General features: G+C 28.7%; 1 protein-coding gene across 1 annotated transcript; it reads right to left on the reverse strand.

The window, feature by feature from the left end:
* Positions 1-9,518: 9,518 nt before the first annotated feature.
* Positions 9,519-14,814, reverse strand: LOC129880299 (nucleobase-ascorbate transporter 7-like). Its single transcript, XM_055954273.1, has 14 exons — positions 14,242-14,814; positions 13,611-13,708; positions 13,041-13,217; positions 12,852-12,952; positions 12,623-12,698; positions 12,474-12,533; positions 12,141-12,325; positions 11,816-11,912; positions 11,577-11,663; positions 11,238-11,296; positions 11,038-11,129; positions 10,847-10,924; positions 10,605-10,765; positions 9,519-10,025 (listed from the first exon to the last, which is right to left on the reverse strand). The coding sequence occupies exons 1-14, from the start codon at positions 14,351-14,353 to the stop codon at positions 9,807-9,809; spliced, it is 1,602 nt and encodes a 533-aa protein (XP_055810248.1). The 5' UTR covers positions 14,354-14,814; the 3' UTR covers positions 9,519-9,806.
* Between the last annotated feature and the right edge of the window lie 637 nt (positions 14,815-15,451).

Genomic DNA, 15,451 nt, shown 5'->3' on the forward strand with positions numbered 1-15,451 from the left:
ATTTGATAAAGTATATAAGAACAATCTTCTATAAAGTATATAAGATGGTGTTTGAATTAGTTTATTTTAAGTAATTTTTTATTTTTAAATTCTCTTTTTATTTTCATTGTTGAGATTAATTATGTTGACATTATTTTTTATTAATAGTTGATGACTTGATGTATTAGAATAAGAATAGTACTCATATATATTATTAATATCATGATTTATTATGAATAAAAGTAGTAATAAATTGAGTGTATATACACCTAATAATTATATAAGTTTAAAACATGTCTACCAAATAAGTAACTAAATAATTCTAAAACTAATAATACATATATTATTTTTTCTAATATCTCCCGTAACGTCGGCCAGAGAAAAAGAGATCAAGAAGAGGATTAATCAACCAATTTGTAAGTGTACGAAATACATATTTTAAAATAGATTTTACACAATATTACTATGCATTATGAAAAATTTTAATTATTAAGTGATACTACAATTATGAAAAAGACTAAATAAAAAAACACATCATATACATGTATTAGAAATTAAACTTTATAATAGGATAATGATTAATGACTACTCAAGTCTTGATCCATTGAAAATATATGAACCCACTTAAGTAACATATCTTTAAGCCATTTAATTAGAATATGATTTGGTATTACAATAGGGATGTCGAGCTATTACTGAGTAAAGGAGATCTATAATATTTCTAAATTTTATAAATCAGTTATATGTCGATATATGACCAAGTCTAAAGGATTTGTTGAGTTTTTATTTTATTTTTTGAAGTTTTTCACGATAAATTTTCGTTTTATGTTGAAAAAAATATTAGGTTAATTATGTTATCAATTAATTAACGCTCAATCCACGTGCAGATTCAAGTCTTCAACATTATGGGATCGAGTTCATCTGGACCCAATACTTTTAATGTGTAATATAAATTTATGTATTACAAAAGTTCACTTAAATTATAATAAATAGTAGATATGAATCTATAACTTTAAAAACATAAAGAGTTCAATATAAAAAAACCATAAAAAGTTAATCCACCTATGATCCATCCATCTTTTAAGTGTCACAAATTTGAATAATATTCTCAATATCTTGTAGTATCTATTCTTCTGCAATATAATTGTGCTCCTTCTCCTTTGTTAATTATGAGAAATACATTAAATATCTTATCAACCTTTTATTAATCATCGCAAAAATAATAGCAATGTCTATTTTTATATTGTTCTTGTGTTGGAACGAACTCCTAGAAAACATATGTAATTAATTAATTAATTATTAATGATAGAAAAGCAAAATGATTAATATACATATCCAATATATTCTCTTAAGATCTCATAATGGTCTTTCCATCTTGATAATGAAGCATCTTCAATGCATTTTTCCTTAGTGGAAAAATCAACAGTACTTTAACCTAAAAAGAATCAATCTTTTAATTACAAGCTAGTTCATGGGGGAGTCACTATTAGAGATAATTTAAAGCTAACATTCACTTAATCAAAAATCATATGGACAACCGTTAATTAAAGGAGAATAGGCAAATTAAAAATATTATACTAGTCCTTTTAGGTTTTTTTTTATTTCATCATATTCAAAAATGTACTAATTCGATTAATTTAAAATTGTATCGCATAAAGTTATTTAAAGGAAAAAAAATTCTTACTTTACAAAAAAATCATTAAACTTATATTCGAACCTTGTGATTAGGACCTTAAAGGGAAGAATAATCTCATGATCTATTTGACGATATATAGTGATATAATACTTTATATTAAATTATTGTTTGATAATATAATGTCTACACGGCTTTGTAATGAGTAGAGAGGTTGGTCTATCCTTGGGCGATTAGCTCGAGAAAAATCTCTAAATAATAGGCAATGGATATGTAATCAATTGTAATTACTAGAAGATAAAGAATAAGGTTAATAAAATTATTTTGCTTTTCAGAAGAATCTTTCATCGTCATTCGTAATTATTGACTTTTGCTTTATAGTTTTAAGATAACCCCAAGAAATTTCATTATCTCATCCCTAACAAAAAATCATTAAGATAAGACTTAATGCATATATAGATAGTGTCTCAAATTTGTATTTATTTAGACAATTAAATTATAACTTATTTGTGTATTTGAATAAATAATAAAATATTCATATTGTTACGATTTACTTGACTTTTCTATCTTATTTAGATTCTATCAAAATTGTGTTTTAACTCAAACAGATTTTTTTGGTACAATTTATTTATTTTGATGGAAAAGAACTCTTCATATCTATTCTTTTCTCAAAGAAGTTCTTTTCTTGGAGAGGAAGTCTTCGATTTTCTATAAATAGAAGATTTTTTATTATTATACTAGAATACAATAGTATTCACAATGTAGTCGTTTAAGAAGTTTTGTTTTGGGAGAGATTATCCTCCCAACATATTTTATGCTTTTTAATTTAGTTTTCAAATATGTACTTCAGTTGACCACATATCAATTAAGATGTTTTCTAGTATAGTTTTCTTTGTCGTCTGATTTATCATTATCATGATTTGCAATTATTAGCTTCCGCATGATGTTTTGATTTTTCGATCCCAACACATATGAGACACTTATGATTCAACTTTTGAAAAAACTCTTGCACTCTTGATCTCAAATGGTCATTACATAAACAAATTAACTATTTAAAATATATCATGTCTCATAACTGTTCACGTTACATCCTCAATTGAAATATGCCTAAGATTTTAGAACTTATTGAGTTTAATTTGTACCAATTAAACGATGTGATATATTCAAAGTAGTTATCTAATCTACATAACAGACATTTCATAGCCGGCACAAAAAATATTTCAAAATTTAAATGGAAAATATACGATAGAGATACTTTATAATTTGTTCAAATGCTTAATTGAAATTAGTATAATTAAATTTGAGCCTGTTTTCCTCGTAACAACGTGTGAAAACTAATATAATCCTTGTGCCGAGATAAAATTTTCAAAACTATCGTGTTAATTCTTGTTGGTATTTATTTCCTTTTTGAAACTTAACACTTTTAGTCCCTCAAATATAAAAAAAGTTGATTTTGATCTTTATATTTTTTGATTAGTCAGATTTCACCCTCAATTAAATGATGTGCTCTTTTGATTTCTCTAATTATAAATCTTTACTAATTTAACGATTTATTAAGTGCTATAAACTTCAATTGTTCATGTGTTATGTTAGTGTTTTACTGTTACTTCAAGGAAATGTAATTTTAGAAATTGTATATTATATATGTGCTTTATAAATGGACTAAAAATACACAATTTAGTTAATTGAAGATTAGATGAGCTTAACCAAACGCACCCTTAAAGGTCCATCATTCTACCATGTCTTCCAAAGGAATATAGAAAATATTAAAACACATATACGTGCATGAACATATTAAGGTTTCAAAAAGGGAAATTATAATTAAAATTAAAGCAATCCACTTGAGATCACTTTAGTTGCATGATTGTGATCTTTCATTTGCATGCGACGTAAAAATACATTATTATGAAAACACAAACAAAAACATTTTAATTTGCTTGTAAATAGAAAGAATATCGTCGCCCGAGTTTGAGTCACAAGAATAAAAAAAAATCTTAATAAAAAATGTTTTTTCTTTTAACGTACAAATCTCACGCAACACGAATTTAAACAAGTAAATTTTGAATATCAAATAATTATATAAAAAAGAGAAATAAATCGACACGTCAAATTATTAAAGGTCACATTGTTTCATAAATTATGAGGTTGATATGACATCAATTACCTTGACTTGCCTCTATATTTACAGACATTAATAGATAATCATGGAACAATTACTTTGACTTGCCTCTAATCTGGTTTGCCTTTATAAAATACTATTGTTGTCTTTGCCTTTTCATAAATAATCTTTTTGCTGATTGACAGTTTGGACTATATAATATGTTACATCCTCTTTTGTTTTACTATGTCATACAGGTCAACTTCATACCATAGTAGTGAGACCACTTATAAGGTGATATCTTAATCTTTATTTTCAATTTAAAGTGTCAATTTGAGATCATTGTAATATATATTTGCTTAATGTTTACAAATATTCAGTAGAAATCTACAAACAAAATTATATTAAAGAATAAATACTATAAAATAAAACTCAAAAGTCAAAATGCTCCTTTAATTTTCATTGAATGACATGGTAATAACTGATTATTTTTTTTCAATAGAAGAAAATTCCACTTAGTAACAAGGAGTTTCAGATTTCAATATGTGACGACACAAGTTCATGACACGAATTTATATGTTTCAAATGTAGGTCTGCATGAATTTAATTTATCTTTTGGACTATGCAATTCTGAGTCCCAAAAACAGATATAGAATATTGCGAACCCTTTTCTTTTCTATTTCAATGTGGGACGAAGATGACTCTCCCAAAACCTCATCTTCTGAAGCTTACCTGCCTAAAAAGCCTTTATTCTGTCACACAATAGTTGTCACAAGGTGTAAGAAGAGGTTTCAACTCCCTAGCTACTAGTAACAAATTAAATACATATTTTTAGTGTCTTTTTTTTTATAGAAATGGAAAAAAAAATGAACAATAGAAAGAAAACGTAACATTTTTTTAATAGAGTACACACAAATATAGTATATATGTGGATAAAGATTGCCAATAATAAATTTAATTATATTGATATTATGTGAAAGTGAAAGGCCAATAACAATTAACAAAAGCTGTTCTTTTCAGTGTTTACTATTACTACCCGTGTGGGTTTTGTCTGTTGGCAAAAGTTTGTGGAAAAGGGAAAAGAAAAAAGTTCTTTGAATTTGGAACTTGGGATCATAACTTATCCAATTTAATTTCATAATTCAACTATATATAATTTAGGACTAAAAAAAGCTATATATGGTTAAGGAGTACTATTTGGCCTGCCCTAGCATGATTTTTGGTAAGTTATATAATTTAAAAGCAATTGAAATAAGTATAAATGGAGCGACATATTATATCGTGATTTATATAATCGATTACGTCCAGTATGTCCCCCCTTATTCCCGACATTCTATGGTACCCCAGAGTGGGTAGGAGCGGGTCGAGTCCGTATTGCCGCGGAACAACCTAGAAGTTACCAAGGGAACATGTATAGCACTGAATAGGGAGCCGCCTTTTACATCAGCTAGGTCTAAGATGTGAAATGAGTGCATAAGGATGTTATGCTCGAAATACAATCTTGAAATTGAAAGTAAAGATCAACTTACTTAAACTTAGAACTTAAAATTCTCCCTTTTCTCAAAAATATTTTTCAGATTAGCTTATACAACTTATAGTCATATATAGGTGGATATGGAAAACGCCAAATTATGCATATATTATTTTGTCTAACTAATTAAAGACATTTTTATAAGGACAAAAATAATGATTAATAATTTGTTGAAAAATTAGTCATGTTTTATCACGTCTAACTTGTGCATTTATAGAGAACACAAAACAGAGATTAATTGGCGATGCTGGGAAAAAGAAGTTGTTAATGTTATAGGAGAAGTAACATTTTCTCTTATGCAAAGTGTGCTTCGTTTCATTTAACTTTTTTCTCATATTATCCTTAATATTAAATAACTATATAAAATAGAAATAGTCTGATTTAGAGTTTGAAAACATCATTAATAAGATCAATTTAGTAAAATATATCTTTAATTAATTTTTTCTTAAAGAGAGTGTCAGGTCAGCATGGATCAAATAATATGAAACATAGGGAGTATTAATTTACTCGTGGCGAATTGGAAAAGACCAAAAAGAACATTAAGAAAAATGATTTAATTAAGTGTTTGTCATTTGGTATGAAGGAAAATATTTTCATAAAAAATATATAAGTGAATTTCTTGTTTATTTTTTGGTATTTGCTAAGTAAGTAATTAATATTGTCTCACAAATATTTTATATAATCTAGACAAATATTTTTGGATGGAGGTGGATGATAGAAGTGTTGAGATGGAGTCGGGGGGGGGGGGGGGGCTATGGGCGTGGATGTGGAGGTGGGGTGTGTGGGAAGATGGGAAAGAGACAATTACAAATAATACTTATGAAATTTGCTTTGCTATTTTTATTAAGAAAATTATTTTCTTTTTAAGAAACTTATATTTCTAAAAAAAAATATTTTTCAAAATTTTTGACTAACTAAACATAAAAATATTTCCAACCGTAACAAACACACCCCAAGTGTAAGATAGTCTTATTCTAAATTTAGTGGGCCAAAGAGAAAGAAGGCCATTTTAGAATAGGCCCATCTTGTCAATAACAAACTGAACCCAAATCATAGATTTCTTACCCCAACCCTATTTAATGCACATGTTCTCATTCCAAATTAAATAAGAGAAATTTGGATTTTGTAAAGAAATGAATATATCACCATGAAACAACAACAATTATGAAATATTCAGAGAAATCAACTGATGTATGGAAGGACAGCATGTATGTAAATCTTACATATTAGTAGGATTTTGATAGACCCTCAATTTAAAAAGAGCATAGTCAAAGTTAAATAACAATAATAAAATAGCAAAATAAACAAAACAAATAACCAATATGTAATAATAAAAATGAAGAATAAGATACCAGAAGAATACTAGATAATACTGCTAAATACTCCCTCCGTCCCATTTTAGTTGTCATAATAAGTTTTTTTGCACAATTCTTAAAAACATTAACTAGGAATGTTATTTGACCAATATATACCTTATTAATTCTTTAATCCTTATCAATTTATGTGACTCTTAATTCTACAATAATTAATACTAAGGGTAAAATTGGAAAAAATATAATTAATTCTCTCTTGATTATTTAAATTGACAACTATTTTGAGACAACTATTTTTAATATATATGACAACTAATATGGGACGGAGGGAGTATATCACAGGGGATATTGTAGGAAATAAAAGATGGAAAAATTACTTGAGTGAGTACTTTTTAATAAATAATTATTAATTTTAGCGATACTTTTTTATTTATTAGTATTTATAGCAATACATAACAATACTATGATAAATCTGCACTATGTATTAAAAGTGAATTATACTTGTGATATAAATGTATTATAAGTGATTTCAAAATATATTATGCTTGCTTTAGAAGAAATTGACACAATATATTATAAGTATACTAAAGTGTGTGATAAATGTATGATTCATCAATAAAATTTGTATTATACGTGTTTTATAAATTATTCTCTATAACATGTATTAAAACTGTATTATAAGTGTATCATGAATGCTTATTAAAAATAAAAATATTATTGCTATAAATAATAAATATTTTCTTAATGTAATATATCTACGTAAGTTTCCCATAAAAGATAGTGCAAATAAAAAGAGAAAATTACCTGACAAAGCAAACATAGGCCCATTATTTGCCCGAAAAATTACAACTTGCGAGCGTTTGGATTTTATTTAGGAAAAATTACATCAATAAATTTTTTTGGATTAATAATTATTTTTTAAGAATATTTTTTAAAATATAATATATAACATATTTATCTTAATTAATAACTAAAATCACCTCATTACACTTTCCTCCGTGTAAGCGCTTGTTTCTCCTCCTCCTCATTTCTCTCCCTCTTTGTGTGCACGTTTCTCCTCCTCCTTTTTTTTCATTGTTTTCCCACTTTAATGATATGTGAGGATTACTTTTTGAATAAAAAGATGTGTGATCCTACCTCTCTCATCTATTTTGTTTCTTTCTCCTCTCCTTTTCCCCACTTCTTGCCTTTCACTTTTTTTTTTTTGAAAATATTATTTAGGTAAGTATGTTTTAATAAATAATTATTGATTTTAATAATATTTTTTATTTATTATTATTTATAGTAATATATAATAATATTATGATAAATTTGTATTTGTATTAAAAGTAAATTATGTATGACATATAAATGTATTATAAGTGTTTAAAATATATTATGCTTGTTTAGCAATAAATTGACATAATATATTATAAGTGAATTAAAATATGTGATAAATATATTACCCATCAATAAAACTTGTATTATACATGTTTATAAATTATTCTCTGTAATATGTTTTAAAATTATATTATAAGTATTCAGCGAAAAAGAAAATCTTATTGTTATAAATGGTAAATATAATCTTAATAGAACATATTTATGTAAGTTTCCCTTTTCTTTAATTCTTCTTTCGATTAATATTTCACTTAAAAATAATTAATTATTTTAATTTAAAACTAATTTAAATAGTACCAAAATATTTTAAATTCACACATAATACTTATAATACATTTGTATTAAAATTATTTTAATTATATATTCACCACATTTTAATTATAATATATTAAATTCAAAATCTATTATAATTATTCTTTATTTTTCCTCTTATTAACGGGATATATTATTGTATTAAAAATATTTTAATTTTATATTCAGCACGTGCGTTGAAACATGCCTATAATATGGATAATATATTGAATTCAAAATGTATTACAATTCGAATTCAATATTATACATTATTATGAATTCGATTGTTGTTATTTCAAAAAATGTAATACATTTCTAACAATGTAAATTAATTTGATTAGTACTGAAATATTTGAAATTCACACATAATACTTACAATACATTTGTATTAAAAATATTTTAGTTATTTATTCACCACATGCATTGAAACATGCCTATAATATTTATAGTATATTGAATTAAAAAATTATTATTATTTTTTTATTTTTTTTTGCTTATTAACAGTGTTAAAATATATTATTGTATTAAAAATATTTTATTTATATATTTACTACGTGCATTGAAACATGCTTATAATATAATGTATTGAATTCAAATTCTATTAAAATTATTTTTTAATTTTTTTCTCTTATTAACGAAATATATTATTGTATTAAAAATATTTTAGTTATGTATTCACCACGTGCATTGAAAAATGTCTATAATATGTATAATATATTGAATTTAAAATGTATTACAATTATCGTTTATATTTTTTTTATTGGATTAGAAATGCATTATATATGTATTTACATTTAAAAAAATTATTTAATTTAAAAAATAATAAAATCATCATTTTCATAATATCCAATTCAAAATTAAGTTTTAAAAATTAAAATAATTAATTATTATTTTTAAAAGAGAAAGAGAAAGAGAAAAAACGGACCAAAAAAGAAAAAAGAGAAGGAGAGAGGGGGAAGAAAGAGAAAGACAGAAGAAAAGAGAAGGATAGAGAAAATGTTGGAAAAAAAAAGGAGAGAGAGAGAGAGAAATAAAAGAGAAAAAGTGTATTTATTAATAAAACTAATGCTATTTTTAGTAAGAGTATATTTTATGCCATAATTTTTAATTTATGTAATATAACATATTATTTATGTAATTGAGCCTTTTATTTATTTTGCGTTGTATCTGTTTACTCCTCCTATATATCAGTTGTATCTGTTTATTCCTATATATCAATTCACTCTGTATTAGTGTATCACAATTCATTATGTATCTGTTTGCTCTGATACACTAAACTATTCTTTACAAGGTCGACACCTATTATAGGTGCTTGATAGTCATATTCATATACTCGTATCAAGATCCAAGTACATTAGGAGTGTGCAAAACGCAAACAACTCAGTAACAAAATGACACTTTTTTCTCAAGGACTTTTAAATGATATCATATTCATATACCTCTCTCTTACAAACAGCATTAGGAATGGACTGTTCACTAAACAAGTCACTCATGCTTAATTTTTCCCAATTTACTGGAAACAAGAAAATTTAGGGGAAATAAAGTTTGGATTATCTATATAAATATATTTATATTCCCCTTCAATCATACAGATGGGAAAAACTTGTTGAGATTGAAGGGCAATGAATAAAACTCTTCACTTCTTGTATCTGTCTTGAATGACTTGAATTTATCCCACCATGGCATGCCCCTGTCCTTCCTTGTTGCGGCGTCTTTTCGGTGCAGTGATACATCCAGGAATAATGCTAGTAAACCAGCAACAAAAGGTTCCGACGAGAAGGGCACATTGATCATGTCATTGAACTGGTAAAAAAGAATAAAATGCAGCAACTCATGCACGGTACAAGAAGAAAGGGAAGATGTCTAATTTTACTTCTTTACTATCATTATACTTCGACATCATTCATATTTGTCCTTGATCTTAATGGAACACAAAATATATTGGGATAAAAGTCCGGATTTACCCCTCAACTTTTGACCTTGGTTTAAGATTAGGGAAAAGTTGCCATATATACCATTCGGGAATCTAGTTTTACCAATATAGTCGAAGTATACACAACATCTATTATATGTAGATGTTATGTATAGTATATGTATATACTACCTATACACTTTGTACATATTTTGTAGACTAGATGGCTGAATGGTTTAGACATGTAATTATCATTTTAAATTACCCTCTAATATACTTCGGTTAGGGGCTATGCTGGAGCTCCATCATGGAAAACGGCAAATGCAAGAAGATTTGCTAATAACAAGGATATGAGTGACCCTGAAGTACGATGGAGGATAAACTTATGATATTTTGTATAGTAAGAGGGAGTATTTTAATCCTTTTCCATAATCATATCAATGTAGTAATATGGGAAAGGGGTTACTTACCCATCTAGCTCTAGTATGAACAGGACCATATCCATTTATTGCTGTATATTCATTGAAGTACTGTGGAATGGATAAGCCCATGAAAACTGAGAATCCTAGAATGAACTTTGTTCTAAAGCTGTTTAAGTTGCAGAACTGGAGAAAACTGAGACCAGCTGAACCTACAAACACATTAAAGACAAAGTTTATCATGTTCTCGTTGTCCTAGGAATATACAAAGGACTTTAAATGACAATACATACCAACATAGGCAAAGAAGAGGCAATACAATGCTGCAACTATTGGTGCAGGGATTGACGCAAAGACAGCTCCAAATTTCCCTGGATGAACACAAGTTTAGCTACGAAACAATGCTTCACGCTAAAAATGAGAAGGGTAATGTTTTTCCAAGCATTAATCTTTCCTAAATGACTACATCCAGCAAACAACTTACCAAGAATCGAAAAGAAGATCATGAAACCAGCAGATATTTGAACAACCCTCCTGCACCCAACACGGGTTAATGCCAGCAGGCCAGCATTTTCCCTATTGAATAGAAAGGAAAAGGTAAGGTTCTTTGCTATGAGGATAAGGACTATGCTTGCACAATAGCGGCAAAATTTCATCTTTGGTAGTACTTGACAAGAGTCTTACGGAGATACAGATGAGCCAGTTCCGGTTCCAAATATTCCTGAGAACAATATGCCCACACCCTTAAAAAGACAAGGAAAACTAATTTTAGAGCCACATACAATTAACGGATAGTTACCTTGGATAATAGGGGACTTGAGATAACAATTCATTTTTATAAGAGAGGAAACCAGGACAACATTCTTTCAGCAAAGGAAATAGTTGTGTTCATTAAACTCTTACTGCTTGAAGTAAATAACATAGATAAACAACAGACGACATTTAAAGTTTAAGCTATGAGAGATGAGAAATCTACATTGGATGAGATATATAATTGACCGTGCAGTGTTTTAGTAGATTTACCTGCCAACCTACACCACGGCTAAGGACAGAAGGAGGTATAGGAGTTGCACTGGCATACCTTGACACGGCAAAGAAAGTACCAGTGGACTGTTGACAGTGAAAACATAAGAAGAACATGCATCAATTAGGCAGTCTTCAAGTAGCTAATAAGTAAACGTCAACCACATGGAAAAGAAGGCAACTCTATCAGAATGAGATGGACAATAACCTGTGAGAAACACCTATTGAAATTAACTAACCTCAACAAGCGCAACAAATGAAGCTGCCATCATTGCAAATGCTTCTCCAGCATCGAATGTGGGAGCTCCCCATTGAAATGGATATGGAACTCTAATCCTGTCCAAGATATATGAGTGGAATGTTTAGATAACAGTTCACGGCAGACCGCATACCTTTTTACTACTGCTAATATAACCTGTTTGACATTATGTGAGTCATATCCAACATTTATGTGTCGTTACCAACTCAATGCATGTGTATAGGAAGGGATAATAGCTCCTCAGTCTAGACTTTATATCGATAAATTATGGCAGTTACATATTCAAGAGAATGAACTACCCTTACCATGGAGATCCACTGATAATTCCAGCACGATCAGTTCTGCAGCTAAGTTGAGTCTTTATTGGTGCATTTTTGTAAGTTCCAGCTACAGTGAGAATGTGAGCATAAACCCATACAATCACCACAGAAAATATAACAGCAAACCGGTCGAAGACATGCTTATCCCCTTTCATCAAATGGGGTATGTACTGCATACAGATGCAGAAATATTTGGCAAGATGTTAGTTGAACTTGTAAAAATCAGATTAAGGGCAACATTTTTCAAAGTCCATAAAGTGAACTAGAAGAATGCAATAGCAAATAATAAGCATCTAAGAAAGTTGTGACCAAATGCACCTGTGAAAAGATTAGGAGAACGATAAGCTGTGGCAATCCAATCTCCGCACATTTTGCTACCTATATGCAAAAAAGTCAGTTACCACGACGGATAAGCTTGTCATTTCAGCCAGAATCTAATTTGAACAGATATGACACAAATAAATTACCAGAGGAAAACCAAACTCGTATAATCCAAATCCTGAGAGAGCTACCAATGGAATGGCGGAGAGTGGACTGATTAACCTGAAATTTGAAATGGGAAATAGGTCTAACTAGTTAACCTGCAGTCTTTGACATACCATAGAAACAGTAAAATAATCAAGAATTATTTATCACAATCACTCTTTTAATCCTTTTTTATTTGTGATCATATATTTTACTGATCATTGAACTCACCTTGTCACATTCCGCCATAAACCACTAAAGCCAATAACAATCTGAAGAGTTGAAGCTACAATCATGGCTCCTTGAATCCCTTGCATTATCCTCTCAAATTTCTATTTATGTAACAGAAAAGACCAATTCAGATTATCGCATCAACATTAGTAGGAATGATGCCATTGACAGAAATTCTAATAAGCTAACCTCCTGAGGGTTAGAAATATCGTTATATCGAGCAGCCAAGACAACTGAAAGTGTTGTTGGCACAAAAGTATAAGAGCCTCCAATAACAGCAGGTAGTCTTGTACCAAACAAAGTCTGAGTTAGCGTGTTCAAACCAGCAACAAAGAGCAATGTTTGAATCATCTTTGCTTTCTCTTCCTGACCAGTAAAACAAAAAGATCCTAATTAGATAAGACATTATACTGCTACCCTTGTACTGGAGACCAATTTGCAATCTGATTTAAGCCATAAGTACCTTAAAGAAACCATAACAAGAATTTGAATATGATGGTACAAACTCCGTTTCAATTTGTTTGTCTGGTTTTGACTTAACATAGAATTTAAGAAAGCAAAGAAGACTCTTGAATCTTATGGTCTTAAACTAAAGATATATAGAATGTACCAAAATGTCTTTTAATTTAATGATCTTAAATATGTCAGGTGGAAAGTTGGAATTTAAGAGTTGTCAAAAAGGGATAGAGACATTCTCATTTAAAGAGGGAAAAGAGTTAAGTAGGACAAACAAATTAAAATGGAGGGAGTAATTCTTACTTTTCCACCCCCCATCTGGGGAACCAGAGTTGAAGGGATGAGTACAGTTGTGCCAAGCATAACAATGTAGTGTTGGAACCCAAGTAATATGGCCTCAGCTGCAACAAAGAAATTCAACACATCTTTTTCATTATGGTTATCAATATGTTCAATTAATCAAAACACAAAGGCATTAAAATTCACAACAAAAGAAAGGGGGAGAGAGGTATGAGAAAGTAACATGCAGTAACCTTAACATCTAAAAGGCGTCTTTAAAGATCTTTGATTCAAGAAACAAAAAATTGAAGCAACAACTAGCTACTCTATAACTACAACAGCAGCAGCAACAACATATCCAATGAAATCTCACAAAGTGGTGCTGGGGATGGTACAGTGTACACAATTCTTACCACTGTTTGTTTTCGAAAAAACACTCTGCTCAAGCAAATCAAAGCAGTAATAAAACGAAATGAAATGAAAATTTTGAAATCATACAGACAGAATGGATGAAAACAACAAAACAAGTTAAAACCATTACTTCTAAAAACTTTACATAGACAATTATCACATGGAAACAAAACATAATAGTACTATTCATTAAGTATGCATGAAACACAAAATGTGTTTTCAAGAAAGTTGGTAGAAAACTCACGCCAAGGAGGAGGACTAGCAATACAGTAAGAAACATTAGGAAGTTGATCTTTCACAGGGTGTGGTATATTCTCATCTTGTTTTGGTGGTGCTGCTGCTCCACCACCTGCCATACCTCTGCTTCTTCTTTTTCAAACAATGCTGTGCAAATTTACGCACAAAACACAAATCCCACAAAAGACTTTTTATACAAAAATTCAAGATATCACAATTCCCAAAAAAAAAAAACCACAAAAACCAGTTGTTAACAGAGCCAAATCAAGAACTTATTATAGTTTCTTTGAATGCAGAAATACATGAAAGTACTGTAGTAAAACCCCAAATGCCTATAATCTTGTAAAGATTTCAGCTTTTTTATGTTTCACTGAAGAAGCAAGAAAGAGGAGGACACCCCAGGTTGATATTATGCTACAACCCCTAAAATGCTAAATACCCTCTTCAAGAAAACTTATAAAAAAAAGAAAGTAAATGTGAATATGACTTATGCTAAGCAAACAAGGAAGAAAGAAAAAGACAGAAAATCAAAAAGTGAGAAAGAAAACCAAAGTAGTCTTCCCAAGAGAATCTTTTTTTCTCTAAATTCAAAATATAATAACTAATTGAACATTTGGGGTTCTTAAATAAAATCCCTTCTTTCTTCTCACACGTTAAAGATAAAGTTGAAAAGCATCTCTTCTTCACCTTTACCTCTCTCAGTATACCTCCATAAATAACAAAATAATCTTGAACATGCATTTCCTTTTTTTGGTACTTCCATTTCAAATTTGAAGTGTAAAACAAAGTAATCAAGCATAATATATAATATATAAACATGTTTTTTAATTTGACTTCAACTGATATTCATCTTCTTCAGTGTGAACAAGCAAATACATGTGTCTTACCTGATATCCTACGTGACAATTCACGTTCTATTTGTATTATGTCGAGTAGTATACATGTTCCTACTTGTTTAATATTACACATGTTTAACTGTCTGAAAGAGATTAATCCTTTGATTTATTTTATTAACCTCAATAGTTTATATACACAAATACAAAAGTATAATTAGATTATAATTAAGAAAACTAAATATCTCTATATTAGAAATTAAATAAGCTAAATATCTCTATATTAGGAACTAAATATATATAATCTGTCAGAATATATTTTCATATATTCTAACACTGTCTATTTATGCATATTTAAAATTGAAAAACATAAATATTAATTGA

The sequence above is a fragment of the Solanum dulcamara genome, chromosome 2 (assembly GCF_947179165.1).
Source record: "Solanum dulcamara chromosome 2, daSolDulc1.2, whole genome shotgun sequence".
NCBI lineage: Eukaryota > Viridiplantae > Streptophyta > Magnoliopsida > Solanales > Solanaceae > Solanum > Solanum dulcamara.